The 15,061-nt window shown below is 42.4% G+C and overlaps 1 protein-coding gene across 2 annotated transcripts in view; it reads right to left on the reverse strand.

Moving 5' to 3' along the window:
• Nucleotides 1–15,061, reverse strand: part of Pka-R2 (cAMP-dependent protein kinase type II regulatory subunit) — a 134,415-nt gene that overhangs the window by 14,267 nt on the left and 105,087 nt on the right. For both annotated transcript variants that reach the window (XM_075873770.1, XM_075873769.1), the window contains exons 2-5: nucleotides 12,155–12,187; nucleotides 6,959–7,011; nucleotides 4,321–4,404; nucleotides 2,424–2,465 (exon numbers count right to left, since the gene is read on the reverse strand). In XM_075873770.1, the coding sequence (XP_075729885.1) occupies nucleotides 2,424–2,465; nucleotides 4,321–4,404; nucleotides 6,959–7,011; nucleotides 12,155–12,187 (212 nt within the window). The remainder of the gene's footprint in view (nucleotides 1–2,423; nucleotides 2,466–4,320; nucleotides 4,405–6,958; nucleotides 7,012–12,154; nucleotides 12,188–15,061) is intronic.

The following is a 15,061-nucleotide window of genomic DNA, read 5'->3' on the forward strand; positions in this document are numbered from 1 at the left end:
GATAGGAAAGTGGGGATCCGGTTGAAGCAGTCCAAGGGCGGGGTGCCACAATGCGAGAGCTACACGGCGTCAGGAGACCGCGGAGGGCGAACCAGTCGGCGGGAGCTACGCTGAAGTCGGAGATCGCGAGGGCACAACCGTCCAGCTTGAAATCCTGCGAGCGAAATGAAAAAGCTGCAACGACAATAAAAGAATCCTTCTTTCGCCTCCTCCCCGTGCGATGTGATGACGATAGTGCTGACCGAAGACGAAAAAACGGCGTCCATCACCGCGTCTTTTAAAAAGCAAACACGGCCTCCGAAACTTAAAACATGGCGTGCGCATTCCAATCTCGGAGGCAGGAAAGGCATCTGAAGACCAAGCTTAGCCAAGCCGACAGAAAATCCAACATGGCGGCGTTCACAATGGCTTGGAGCGTGGCACAAAACGAGCGATTTAGTCCGAAAAATCGAACTTTCAGGGGCAAATTCGCCCGAAAAATCGGTCGAAACAATGCATTAGCTCTATGGAATCGCTGACGGTGCATTTATGAAGTCCGGAATATCCAACAAGTCCGAATTTTTGGAGTCCGGAAAATCGGTCGACGACTGTACTACACAGGAACAGAACTTTCCAATACATTTAATTAGAAAGACAAACAACAAACAGATCGCTTAACATGTGTGGACTCAAGAGCAGCCCATGGTTTTACTTGTAATAGTTGTGAAAACGCTGTTTCTGTGGTCACTTTCCACAAATTACATGAATGAATGTTTTTCTGGCAAAATATGTCATATCACTCATGGTGCAACTTCAACAAAGTTGCAGATAAATGGAGATGCAATACAATAAAAAACAAGCATAACATGATTAAAGTTCAGTAAGCAACGAAGTCTTTCCTCATTTCCCTTAGATGCACATTTGGACAAAGAAGAACCATCATCTTGAACATAGAATGTACAAACACCTGCTTCTCAACAAGCGCACCTTCAAAGATGTGATTGAATGGTCCCGAAACTTGCAAATCCTTCTGGTCCATAGGTCATACATACTTAAGGTTTAGATTATAGTCCCTTCGCATCAACTTTGAAACAAACAGGCTACTTCAGGAAAAAGAAATTTCAATATGTGGCCACCACGACGCAGCAAATAAAACCAGCGAAAATTTCCGATAATGTAACGCAAGGCTATCAATGTAGTTGGAAAGGGCTGACGTTTGGGGAAGTTGGTGGAGGTTCATTTCAAAAAGTGTTAACGGCACATAGAACGATTAGAAAAGGAGGAGGTAACAGAGGCAAAGAGCACTCTTTGCCTCTGTGACCTCGTCCTTTCTTAGTTGTTCTATGCATTGTTAACACTTTTACAGCGAAAGCTGTTATGAGATCACAACTCAGGTCTCACGCAGCGCCGTAGTTATCCGCCGCCACTGGTGTCCGTAACACATCGCACGAAATTAGAAAAAAAACCTAGTACCTATGACACAGTGGGGCTCGAACTCGGCTGGGCGCCAGCCCACTATTCTACCACTGAGCCAAGCCAGTGCTAGGGACTTGTTGGCAAACTTGCCTAAGGCAGGCTTGATGTCGATAAAGCAATCGCGTCAGTATGATTTATAAAGCGTTTTAAAACATAGAAAGAACAAGCAGTTGGTGCACAATGCAAATAGCGTAATGAGTGGGTCATCGAATGCTCCAACCCATTACAGAAGCTTGTTTTTGTTCAGCTATAAACTGTGGCAAATACCCACTTCAGGCACGATTCCTCATCGTTTTCAGTCACTACATTAACGACTGGCACGAAATTCCTTGCATTAGCTTGCTTCTCAGAAGAATGACGAAAAACAGCATAGCGAATGCCCGCTTACTGCCCTAAAATTTTTATTATTAATGCCATAGTGGGCATCAAGCAAATGCGCTTGCAGCAGTTACCCAATGAGTGTTTAGAAAAGGCTCTGATAGGCCGCTTTTCTAACTTTCGCTGTGAATGTGCTGCGCCTTCCGCGCAGGCCTGGCGTCATTTTTTTTCAGGGCTATCAGTTTCACTACAGGACTTATCAATGGCAGCGCGTAAAATGAAAGCAATACAGGACTTATCAATGGCAGCGCGTAAAATGAAAGCAATCTCTCCAGACAAAAGATGTACAAAAACGATTATACTTGTCTAGAGCAGCAAAGCATGTGGCTGTGGGCGCTGTTGTCTGAAGCTGCCACCTCACATTAGGTACAAACTTATGTTCCCGCTTAAATTATAGCATGAAGACCTAGCATGCAGTACGACTACATTAGGTATCATTACAGCATTGGTATTTGGCAATTTCTGTGAAAAACGGCAGCTGAGGCAGCCGGGCGCCTAAAACAAGTGTGATTCCGTTTGCACGCAAGGGTTATCAATGACAAAGTGAAACAACTGAAACAGTTGGAGTTGACAAAAAAACGTCCACTTGCCTTTCGTTCAAACATGGCATCTATCACCTCTTGCATCTGGCTCTGCAAAGTAAAAAGAACAAGCAGGTTTCGCATTAAAGACATTATTAACAACTAGAGGTATGTGAGTAAGGGCATTTAGACAAAGCAGATATGAATCAAATAGTGATCATACTGAATTGAATATGAATAAGAATTGAATTCAAAGAGTTTTTAAATAGCAAAATAACCATTTATAAAACAAGACTAGAATTCTACAATTCTTTATTTAAAACAAATATTCACAAACTTTAACAAAGTAATATCACCATTTTATTTAACCGAAAAAACATACCACACATATGTAAGCTGAGATACAGCAATCACTGGAGACCTCAAGGTATTTTTACTGTAAAGTCAATACAACAGTTACTTCAGCATTCAAGGTGGCACTTTATCGCCAGCTGTGTAATGACACAAAAACCTAAAGGTAGTTGTTCATTGAGAACACGTTCACCCCGCCGCGGTGGTCTAATGGCTAAGGTACTCGGCTGCTGACCCGCAGGTCGCGGGTTCGTATCCCGGCTGCGGCGGCTGCATTTCCAATGGAGGCGTAAATGTTGTAGGCCCGTGTGCTCAGATTTGGGTGCACGTTAAAGAACCCCAGGTGGTCGAAATTTCCGGAGCCCTTCACTACGGCGTCTCTCATAATCATATGGTGGTTTCGGGACGTTAAACTTCACATATCAATCAATCAATCAATCAATCAATGATAACACGTTCACTTCGACAACACTGGAGTGTAAGGCTAAAAATGCATTTAGTTTCACAATAGGTAAAGCTTCCATAACCCTGCAAAAGTTTGAACTGCTTGCATATTGGTAATTCACTCACTTAAACAAAAAAAATTATATTTTTCTCTTCCGAGGTGTTGCGCCATTCGGGTTTCACAGTTTCTGCTGATTACTGAAAAAGTATTTTGAATACTCTGTGCTGTCCCCTTCGAGTATTGAATCGAACAGAATGCCATTCGATTTGTTATTCAAAATCTTCGAATATTCACACACACCTAATAGCAACTATAACACCGATTTGCTGCGGGAGCTCGCAAAGCTGGCCTTACACAGAGCCATCTCGAAAAATGCACTCTGACAGGAGCGCGAGAACAATAAATCACACGCCTGATAAACTGCTAGCGCAAGCCTGAAGCTGGGCATGCGTCTACATATTGCATAGGGCCGCCAAAGAGATGGTATGCCCCCACATATGGCGCTATTCTGACACGAAAGCCTCCCTGAACATGCAGGGATGCTGCAACCTATAGAAACGCTATAAAGAACTCTGGCACTAGTTTTTGTGAGAGCTACAACGCACGGTACTTCAGTGAGCATGGCAATGATAGATAGTAAACAAATTTGCCTAATTTTCATGCTTTCGGCTCTGTTTGGCATCGCAGGGTTTGGAGCTGCTTTGTCATGAGACGACAATCTGCAATTTTCAGCAGTTGCACTTCAACACCTTAACTTCTTAGGCTCACTCATTTAAGTCAGTTTGCAAAGTTCAGAATTGTCTGAAACAAAACCAAAACACTGTAATAAACAAAGGCACAAGTGTGTTTGAAGCACGAAGACTAGGCAAATCTGTGTACTACCCATCATTCTCATGGTCGCTGAACGATTGCAGCACCAGATTTCCCTCTAATTAATTTTAGGAAACTCTATGGCTGCAAGTTCCAGTCTGTACCTGTATATTGATGGGGGAGGCCTTTGTAGTTCTGAATTGAGCAAACATGATAATGAGCATAAACAAGATGATTATGACAGCAAAGACCGAGAGGTATACCAAAAACACTGTGGGTAACAACAGGTGGTCAAGATAAGTAACCAACAGCAAAAACATGTTGACTCGGCTTATATCAGAGGTTGAAAGATGTACTGACCTGGTCCAAGGACTTGAACAGCAGGATGTTCTTGACTGCCTCGCCAAGCCTCTCGCGTTGCTCGTCAGATTTGGGATGCACCACCTGAACATGGTGTGACCAGGGCACGGTTGAAACAATAATCATCTCGTTTAATTATTTACTGCACCGTTCAGCATATAAAGGTCTACGCAAACTTTACCATTCACATTTTCTGTCGATTCTATGGGAAAGGTATGGAAGCGGTGCATCCCCGTGGTAAAAATAAATATTGCACATCACAGCAACACAAGCCAGAAGGAAAAGAAAAAAAGGAACCTCAAGAATCATTCTCTTTCTGCGCGAATCACTTTTGCGGACCTCAAGAATCATTATCTTTCTGTGCGAATTACTTTTGCAAAATCTCGCAAGAGATTTCACAGAATTGATTCCATGTGCTTCGAGTTGTCGATTAATTCACCCTTACGCTACCAATTGTTAGCTTCCTGGTTAGCTCAAATGGCTGAGCAACCACAATGGGAAAACGTTGGTTCCCGGTTCGATCTTCGAACCAGGATAAATTTTTCAGCAAAAAGCTTTCTTCCTGACAAATCCGTATGGATTCTTTTGTAGCTTCATGCTATGAATGGCTGGTTGTCAATTAATATGCCTACCACTGCAAAACAAGATGCACAGACAGTAGGGCACCATTTGATGCAACTAATCAGAATAACACTCAAACCTTAATATAACAAACCCCGATATAACGAAATATCAGTTACAACAAAGCAAACCAAAAATAGTTTTGCAATGGATATAGTGCCAGGAATATAGCTTTATAACAATTTTTTGGATTTGACGAACTCCTTTTCGTATATGATATAACTTTGTTTTAATGAGGTTTTAGTGGATAACGAACTCCGATATGACGTATTATCTCATATATGAAATTAAGTGGTGAATAGTCTTCTCACAAATAGTGTAACAAATATACATTTACAGCAAATTTTCAGATATAACAAACTTGTTTTTGTGCAAGATAAGACTGTTATAATGAGGTTTCACTGTATAATGAGCTCAGATATAACTGATTATCTGTTATAACGAGTTAGGTCACAAATAGTATTGTCACAGATAGTGTTAGAAACATACATTTATAACGAATTTCCAGATATAACAAAGTATTTGCATGGCAGATGTCACTTCGTCATAATGAGGTTTAAGTGTACATGATACACAACCTCAAAGGACATAAGACAATGGCAAATAGTTAAGAATAAAGATTGATAAATAACAAAAAAGTTTAGTCGCACAACTGTACACCTTCTGGAGTAGAATGCTGAATTGTGCTGGCTGATACATTGATGAATTTTGAGGAACGAGCACCTAATATCAATGCAATAATGAGATTTCATGACTACAAGCTGTGGTGAGGAGGGAAGCTTTAAAAATTGGTGCTGCTTGAGGTAAGCCTCCCTTTTCACAAACAAAAAGAAACTGGTACTATACCTTCGCCTTAAAAAGAAGATGGAAGAAAACAATTATTAAGTACACTGAAGTTCATGCAATAGCAGCCCTAGGCGACTGGTTACCGATATGCAGCATCACTAGTGATGACCAAAAAGACTAACACCCTGGCCGAAATACGAGGTAAACTAGCATTTAAATTTCTGAATTTCCCATTGTTCATGCATATGACTAATGTAAATGCCACTACAAATGTGTTCTTAAGCAAAAACGTAAAAACGAAGTGTATCAGAAGGCCTCTGAGGTTACAATGTTTGCTAAGATTCATTTATGAGTACCATCCAACATGGCCTATTTAATCTGTTGCCATCGGGGTTTGAGTCACCATAAAGAAATCGCTCATATACTAAACCTTTCCAATTTCTCTAGCTTGAACATTTATTTCAGCGTTTACAAAAAAAGGCTCAGGTAACAAAAAAACAGAAACTGCTCCCCCAAAAAAAGCATGTATGAGTTAAGGAACCGAAATGCAAGCATATACATTTGACATTCCAAAGTTTTATATGACACCTATTGTAAAGTGACATTCAGTGAATGAATAAAAAAGTTGCTTTATTCTTTATAAATAAACTGGTGAAAGGTACGATCCAGGAAAAAGACCTGTCGAACCGTTTACAATGTTGAGAAATTTTGCTTGCTGAAGTGTAAGGTCACAGAAGAGTCTGCCTATTTCCTGAACAACTGCTACATTTTTTCTGCATTACGGTAAGCATATGCCTAAAATGAAGTTATAGATAAAATAAACTACAGACAAACCAGCATGTAACGAATCTGAAGGGGATCACAAGAAAGTCCTATATATAGGTCATGAAATATGTAAAATATTCAATATATCAAAAATATATTCAAGGGCAATCTATAGCTGTTCAATAGTCACAATTTCTTATACATTGGTTTAATATATACAAGTTTGAATGCTATTATTTTAGACACGTCAAGCAAGCTACAAGTTTGTTGAAGGTAAAAGCAAGCGCGACTTTCAGTGAATACCGTGTTTAAATGGTATTCTCAAACTGCAGCAAAATGTCCAGATAACAGAACTTGTATTAAACACATGTCATCAAGAATAACTGGTCCTCAACAGCACTTAACAACGACTCATTACTGATTGAAATGCAGCATTAAAGGAACATTCACATTGCACCCATCTCACCTTGGCACCCTCGTCATCTTCATCCTCAGCCGGATCGTAGTGCTCAGCAAACACTGCAAATGCACAAGGAAAATCCTCAGCATCACTAAATCAGTGCACAAACACATATCGCCCCTCGCTCGTTGAAATCACTGTTTACACTTTCTTATAAAGCCGATGAATTTTGATCAATTCGCTTGTCTTTCAAAAAGTCACAGTTTCGCCAAAAAGGCGCAGCAATGAATGTGATAGCAACATATTCGGATGTCTTACGAAACAAGGCTAGCAAATTGCAATGCTATACAAAGTTAGGCTGGCAGTCAACTCATTTACATCCGATCTCACGTAACTCTACAAAACGCTGGTGTAAGAGAACACGGCCGCTGCATGTACACTTTTGGCACCGTTTTTTCGTGATGAGAGCACAGCCCGTAGAAGCTCCCGCCTGCTGTGCAGGCACAAGCCGTGCCATGATCGTTGCTACAATAGCGCGGCAACCTTAAGCCCCTTCCCCTCTGTTCTCTCACGAGATAAGCGCGCATACAGACGACCCCGGCCCGAAAGGCGATGTTCACTCCGCAGGAAAAGGAGGCTAGTGCATCTTTCCCCGTATTAGTATATATACATACATATACATATACGCGAATGACGACGGCAGTGGCGAAGACAGCAAAAACCAGCCGAGACTGTCCATATAATCGCTATCACAAGAAAACACATCACAGTGGCTACAACTCTGTAGCAAGACCTTTTAGCAGCATTCAGTCATTGTGAAATGTTGCTAACGTCTCCATGTGCATTACACATGCACATCCGGCACTTAATGCATGCCTATAGGATGGCACGCGAAATCTAAATTTTGCATCCTGTGCACCCAGCAGCACAAAGCTGCAGTGAAAAGTGGTTTCTTCTACAACAATACTTCCTAACAATCAATTTTCAGAAAGGAAACATATAACAATTGTACAGCAAAAGTGGGGTTTGCAACTGCCCTGCCCTAGGAAGTCTTATGAATTGTGCCTTGAACCAAAGTAGCGTGAGAGAGTGGGGACGGCTACTGTAATCATAAGAACAGCAGGATCAGTACGTAGGCATTGAAAATGTGGTAAAATTTATCTACCATGAACGGTCATCAAACATTCGATATCATTGCAGCTTTCTTCAATACTAAGTGTGAAATACTACTGAGCACACCTGTATTTGAGGGACCTAAAGCTAAATCCCATTATCCTCCCGACTACAGCATCAAGTGAACCATTTTGAGCTTAACATTATTCGATAGATATTACCCTAACAATCTAGCCAGCTTCTCAGCTATACAAGAACACACAAAAAAAGTGTGAAAGCCCTTACATTTTATTGTATACAAGTACCAAAACTAACCTTTTAGCTTTCCCGCGGTGTGTTTCCCTAAGTTTATATTTGCATGCATGCTGGGAGACAATGAACCAAACCAGACAATGCCAGCAGGCCCATTCATTCCACAGTTATTGAGTTAGCTCAAATGTGGGGAAGAAAAGGAATAAGGATGAATATGGCTATTATAAAAACAGAAAGATGAGGTACGTAAAAAGTTCTCACAATATATACGTCATATGCACGGATAGAGGGGCGAGAGGGCCACACATTACTTTTCATACATATTAAAGGACATGGAAAAATTAAGATTGTGCCGCACCCTATTCACTCCAAAGACGAAACGGAAAGTATAGTGTCCCAGCCACACAATTGCAGCTTTTCCTTGCATTGAATGCGAAAAATATGGCACTAGTGAAAAACAAATGGTGAAGTTTAAGTGTCAGAACTGACACTAGCGTTGCATGCGAGTGATGTTACTGTAATGGAGGTCTAATAATGGAAAGGCTCAACAAAAGTTGTGACAGCCTGTTGTGACGGCCAAATGATCAAGTAAAAAAAAAACATTATTATAAGTAAAAAAAAAACATTATGACCCACAACATACAGACTGCAATGTCACATTACATTGACCAATGCCTGTACTTTTTCAAGAATCAAGTGCTGGTGCTACGTGAAGAAGTTTTGTTGCAGAAGAAAAGATTATGTACGACGACACATTTGTGCTTGTTTGTGTGTTTTTTTTTTTTTTCGGCAACTGGCGTGAGAAAAATGGGGGCTTCACAGTCAGGAGCTTTGATAACCAGTCATATTCTCAGTGATATGTTTTATGTGTTGAAAAAAAGCCATGATTTAAAAAAGATTAATAATAATGCTTCTCTATATGGGTTATAAAGTGACACATAGACAAAACAATGAGGAAAGGGCAACATTTGTGTGACAATCTATCCATAGAAGGTTTTAGAAATGCAAACCTTTTCTTTTTCTACAGCAGCTTATCTGTAGGCTTTACCATCCATGTCCAACATTTGCCAGTATGATTTTTCAAATTTCACTGCATGTTTCTTTTTCTTTGAACTACCCCTACTCCGACCGCAGGCTTCTGTAGAACTTCACTAATGTAATTGTGACAACACTATATAACTGCAGAAAAAAACATGTATCAGGCAGCCATTGAACAAGCTAAACGAATGTGGCCAAGTTAAAAAACGTGAACCAAATGCAAATAAACTGAACAAATGCAGAGTCTTGTGCTGTCCTGTAAGAAACCTTACAATGCTTGCAGAGAAAATTTCCGAATAGAGAAAGTGCACACGGAGATTTGCTGTCTGTGGATAAATATTGTTTTTTTTTAAATAAGACGTCAATCCATTGATACTATATTATTATGATACTAAGCATGCTCTCAGAGCAAATTTGCTGTCGGCGTCCCCGTGCTTTGCAATATAATATGGTTGATACAGGATTGTACACTCAAACCACATTATAACAATGTTGCATCTTACACGAAAATAAGTTCGTTATATACGAAAATTTGTTATGAAGATATGTTCCTCAGGCTATACCTATTGCAAATTTTTTTTCATTTCCTTCATTATAACCGATATTTCTTTATATCTGGGTTCCTTATATTGAGGTTTGAGTGTAGTGCGATAAGATATCCTACTGTGCCCCGCTTGCGGTGCGCCATCAAATCGAGGGAGAGAGAGAGAGCACCGTCCTTTCGCGCGAGGAAAAGAGAGAAGCCGTACACAGGCAAGGGGGGGAGGGCAGGTGAGCGAGTTGGAGAGTGCAAAGCAGGTGGGTTCTTCTCCTCCAATTCGACTTTTTCATTTTTCTGTGCTATCCGCTGACGTTTTGGTACTGTTTCAGTAGGGGCCAGACAACTGGTATCGCCAGAAAGAAAGCCCCCCCGAGTCCTTTCGCGACTTATCTAAGGTGACAGCTCATGTGCTAGGGAATCACGCACGAAATTGTAGGACATACCAAGCGGGTTGAGGAAAAAAATTCGCTAGAATGGAGAAGGCGCTGCTCACGTAAAGCGGCGCACAGCCATCTTGCCATCAGCAAAAAGCACGCCTCCCGCAACGCACTTATAATCGACAATTAGATGTAGATAAATAGTTAAATTATATATATATATATATATATCTGTGTGTGTGTGTGTGTGGAGTGCACGTGCACGTGCGTGTGTATTCTGATAGATCATTTTCTTAATTGTATTGTCCACTTCCCGATGCTGCGTAAGCATGCTATGCAAGCCATCAGCGGACAGCTTGTGCTTAAATACAGTCTAGTAGGTTTCGTATTTCTCGACTCAGTCTAACACTAGCTAGTAAATAATTTAAAGATATACAGAAAAAGTTGGTTACGTCGTCTAGATGTCTTCCCCTTATCCGTTAATATATATACTTACCACTATTCAAATCCAAAAATACTTCTTTTTAATTAAACAAAAGGTAATTTCATAAAACTTTCTGAGTTTGTATACAGTAAATGATGCTAATAAATCTGCTATTGAACATATTTTTCATAGGAGCTCCTCAATGCTGAACTTATGACCAAACATAAGCAGAAATGAACATTTCTGCAACTTTGTCGCCACCAGTATACGCTAACTTTGTTTTGCATTATAAATGTTTCATTATCGTTAGTCTACAGTAACTCTTTCTACCAATACAATAATAATAACTATCACATTTTGCTGAACATTATTTCTCAACGATAAAATTTTCTACATGGTTTATGTTGTCAGTATTCAAGGTCAAATAAAAAACTGACGAATGCGTAAAAGTACATAAAATCTACTTTACGTAAAAGTCCTACAATTGTTTTAAAGGTAAAAATTTGTTCTAACTTAGATTAGGAAGAGCGAACTGTCCAATATGTTTTAGAAGCAACAATTTCGAGCTTTCAGAAAAAAATTCACATGAGGCTTACAGTACTGGAAAAACTTTTTCGCAAAAATATTTCGGAGGATAACTTTTCACTTTAGATAGATAATCCTGAATTTTTTTCAAGCAAATCTCAGATAGTCGAGCGCCAATGCCCGAACAGTCGGCGTTGAATTACCCAAATGTGAATAAATAAAACAACAAAATAAATTACATACGCCTTACGTCCCAATCGAATCACGCAGGCAGAGATTATGGGACTTCCGATACTAGAACAAGACAAATTACATTATGTCTTACTTATGATATCTGAACAGCCAGAGATGCCCTTGAGACGTCTACGAATTTCCATAGGGGACACCCAGAGAACATTCTCGGGACGTCTGCGTATTCTTGGAGGAAGCACGCTCAAGTTCAAACTGTTCAGCATCACTGAGTGGAATGTGTTAGGGTCAGTCTGTGTCTGCACACACCCTGGACCAGTGGGCACGCACTCCAGGCTGGCGTCATGCTCACCATCCTTCCAGTCCATCGCTTATCAAGCCTCACGAACCATCAAGAGCAGTGTACCCTCGGCCAGCACTAACTCCCGCCCATCTTTGCTCCTTTTTTGTAACAACTGCACAGGATCGGAACCACCATGCACCATTCGGGCACACATTGATTCGAGGCTGCTAGAGAATCTCTTCATCATTGTAATCGAACCAATCTATGACATAGCAGCCCAGCTGGGGCCTTCTTCGGTATCAATAATGACATAAATGAGCCGAACAGCCAGTGAACCGCACCCCTTAGAGGATACCGCTGAGTGTGATTGAACGGGAGTATTTCTCAAGTCGGGGAGGCGATCCAGGCAGTGCCTTTCCAGCTATATTCATTAAAGAAAAACTTATGTAAATTGATATAACTACAAACTTAGGGTAGATACATGGTCGGGTTAAACTGAAAAATCTAATTCAAGACTCACCGGACTTGCGCCTCGAAAACCGTCCCGGTGGCTCTGAAAATTGAGAGATAGAGAGTTCATGAGCGCCACATAAGCAAGCACTGGATCACTCAGCTGCAGGCAACACCTCAAAACGAGTATGCTTCAATTTGCAAAATTTTCCTAGAGACCTTATGGTGCACATGTTTACTGAAGTTTTTAGCATTCTTGCACAGAGTTGACAAGTGCGTTCTTGTATGCTCGAAAGGTTAATGAAAGCTTGCTACAACAATATGACACAGTAACAGTAACACATGCTTTCCGGTACACTTCTCTTTCCTTTTTAGGAACAAGTTTTAAAACACGTTGGCAGTTGAAACTAAAGTGTAATCATTACAAATATACATCAGAAAACTTGGTCGAGTTAGCACTTGACCTGTTAAAATTCACTGTAATGCAACCCATTTCTTCGTTGATTTGCAAGGGTGGAGCTAGCGGAGCTGTCACACCCTCTAAATTTAAATCCAAAAGGAGCATGCATAAGGCTGCGATGAAATAACGTCTCTCAAACCGCCGAGAACAAAGAACCCCTTCCTGAGACGTGCATACTATGACCAGTTCCCGAAAGTTTAAAAAAAAAGCAAAAAAACTAAGTCGTGTAACACGTACTGCAGTGAAAATCGTAGACACCAGAAACAACACACCGCAGCCAAACAAAAGCTGCCACAGACACGCCAAAGTAACGGCATATATTTGTGTATGGCTCGGTGCTGTTGCAAGCTAGGTAGCTGGAAACTGTACAGTTTATGCATTGATTCACACAAAAGCGTAGGCGTGCGCAGCATTCGACTTCAGAGAGGGGGGGGGGCATAGGTTCGCCGCAGCAGCCCCCTCCCTACTAAGTCAATGTATAGGGCAGACATCACGCCCCCTACCTATTAATTAGGTTAATGTATGAGCCAGACTTCACGACCCCTCCTTATGAAGCCATTGTATGGGGCAGACTGTGCCCCCTTAATTATTAAGTTATAGAATGGGGCAGACATCGCGACCCTTCTCCTCCCTAATTAAGTCAATGTGTGGAACACACTTTGCATGCCGCTCCCATTATTTAGTCAATGTATCGGAAAGAATTCGCACCCCATCCCTATTAAGGCAATGTATGATGCCAACTTCGCACTCTTCCCTATTAATTACGTCAATGTATAGGGCAGACTTTGCACCCCCCCCCCCCCCCTCTTAATTACAAGCCCCCCCCCCCTGCCCCTCTCGTGCGCACACCTACACACAAAATCACCGGGACCATAACAATCCTCGTCTTGTACACAGATGCACAGCCCGCATTGCAGTCAGTCCCTGCTTCCATACAAATCTTGCTCAGCTTCCCCTCCTGCACACAGCGAAAGTTGCCCCGCAAGCGTGACAGAGGGCTTGGCGAGTCCCACCCTGCGTTACGCGCACAGCGCAGCAGCCGGCGTTGTTGCTGGTCTTACGACAGTGGCGCCCTCCCTGACACCCGCCGACGTCCAGGGCCTGGACAGACGCAGAGCCAGACATGAGCGCGCGCAGGAAACGGAAATGAGCATCGCCACCGGGACAGCCTTCGACGACCGGAGCCACGACTGGCCCGCGCGTACTTACTGAGTGAGCAACGAGGTCGCGTGACGCGGAAGGGACAAACGTAGAGAACGGCGGTGCTTACGTTTTTTCCCTGTCGTGGATGACAGAAAAAAAAGAAGAGAAACACAGGCAAGCGGTCAGATAGCAGAATGCGCGTAGCAGATGACCGCGCTCTCAGAGAACAGGCGAGGCGTCGTACCTCTCTTCTCAGCGGTTCTCTTGTCTGTCAAGGCCGCAGCGGATGAGGCGGACAAGAAGAGACAAGAAGAGCGTGGTCAGCCAGCGGTCGACAAAACGGGCCCTACGGGCCACGGGCTCACCTTTGGACATGACGGAGCGCCTCGTCTTCCTCTGTACCCATGCAATCAGCGCATACACTCAACGGCGGGAGCAGTTCGCTTTTACTCGGCGCGCCGAGCGAGCGGAATGGGCCATGTCTGGCGAAGAATGGGAGCGGCTGTCGCAACCCGCCTGATGAAGAGCCTGTGCTACGTCGCTGCGAAGTTAGCGTGGACGAAAAAAAATAAAAGAAAAAGAAAACCGACGACAAATTGACGCGAGGGCGGTTCAGGTGTTTTCGCCGCACAGAGCTTCCGCCACTGTCGATTACCGAATGGGAACAGTCGGCAGGTTGGTGCCCACTAGATGGATAATTATTAGCGTTGCGGCTGCTCTTCGCGAAGAGTACAGCGAGCGCCGGCTGAGTTTTCTGACAACTGTAGGCAATAAAATACACAATATCTGGGGTTTTACGTCCCAAAACCACAGCATACACGATTATGAGGGACACCGTATACACGTGATACAGAAATCTAAATCGCCTGGTGTTTTATTTTTTTTTTAACATGTATACTGACATCCCCACAGTACATAAGTCACTACCGTTTCATCTGTGCCGAAATGCGACCGCCCCTGTAGGAATCGAACCCGCTACCTTCGGTTCACGGTAACCCCTGCCCACCATGGCTGACTAACTGGGAACCAGGAGTCGCAGGTTGTGTGACACGGAATGCCACCATGTGCATGCACCGTCAGATGCTCCTGTCTAAATGCGGCAATAATTAAATTCCTTCCTAATGAGTTTAAGAGAACCTCCCACACTGTCAACTTGCGTTGCCTGCACTAACTAATCCATCTTAAACAAACATACCTCAACCATACTATGTACCGTTTAGCGCTGCTGTAAAATAGTATATAACGCGTTATCATGGTGTAGCAGTGGGGGTGTCCTCCAAGTGTCCACTGCAATCACCTAGGGTAACACCGCTTCAAAGGTGAAACACTATATAGGCCCTACTCAAATATTATTTGCGAGGAATAAGGTCATCA

Source organism: Rhipicephalus microplus, chromosome 9, assembly GCF_043290135.1.
Source record: "Rhipicephalus microplus isolate Deutch F79 chromosome 9, USDA_Rmic, whole genome shotgun sequence".
Classification (NCBI taxonomy): domain Eukaryota; kingdom Metazoa; phylum Arthropoda; class Arachnida; order Ixodida; family Ixodidae; genus Rhipicephalus; species Rhipicephalus microplus.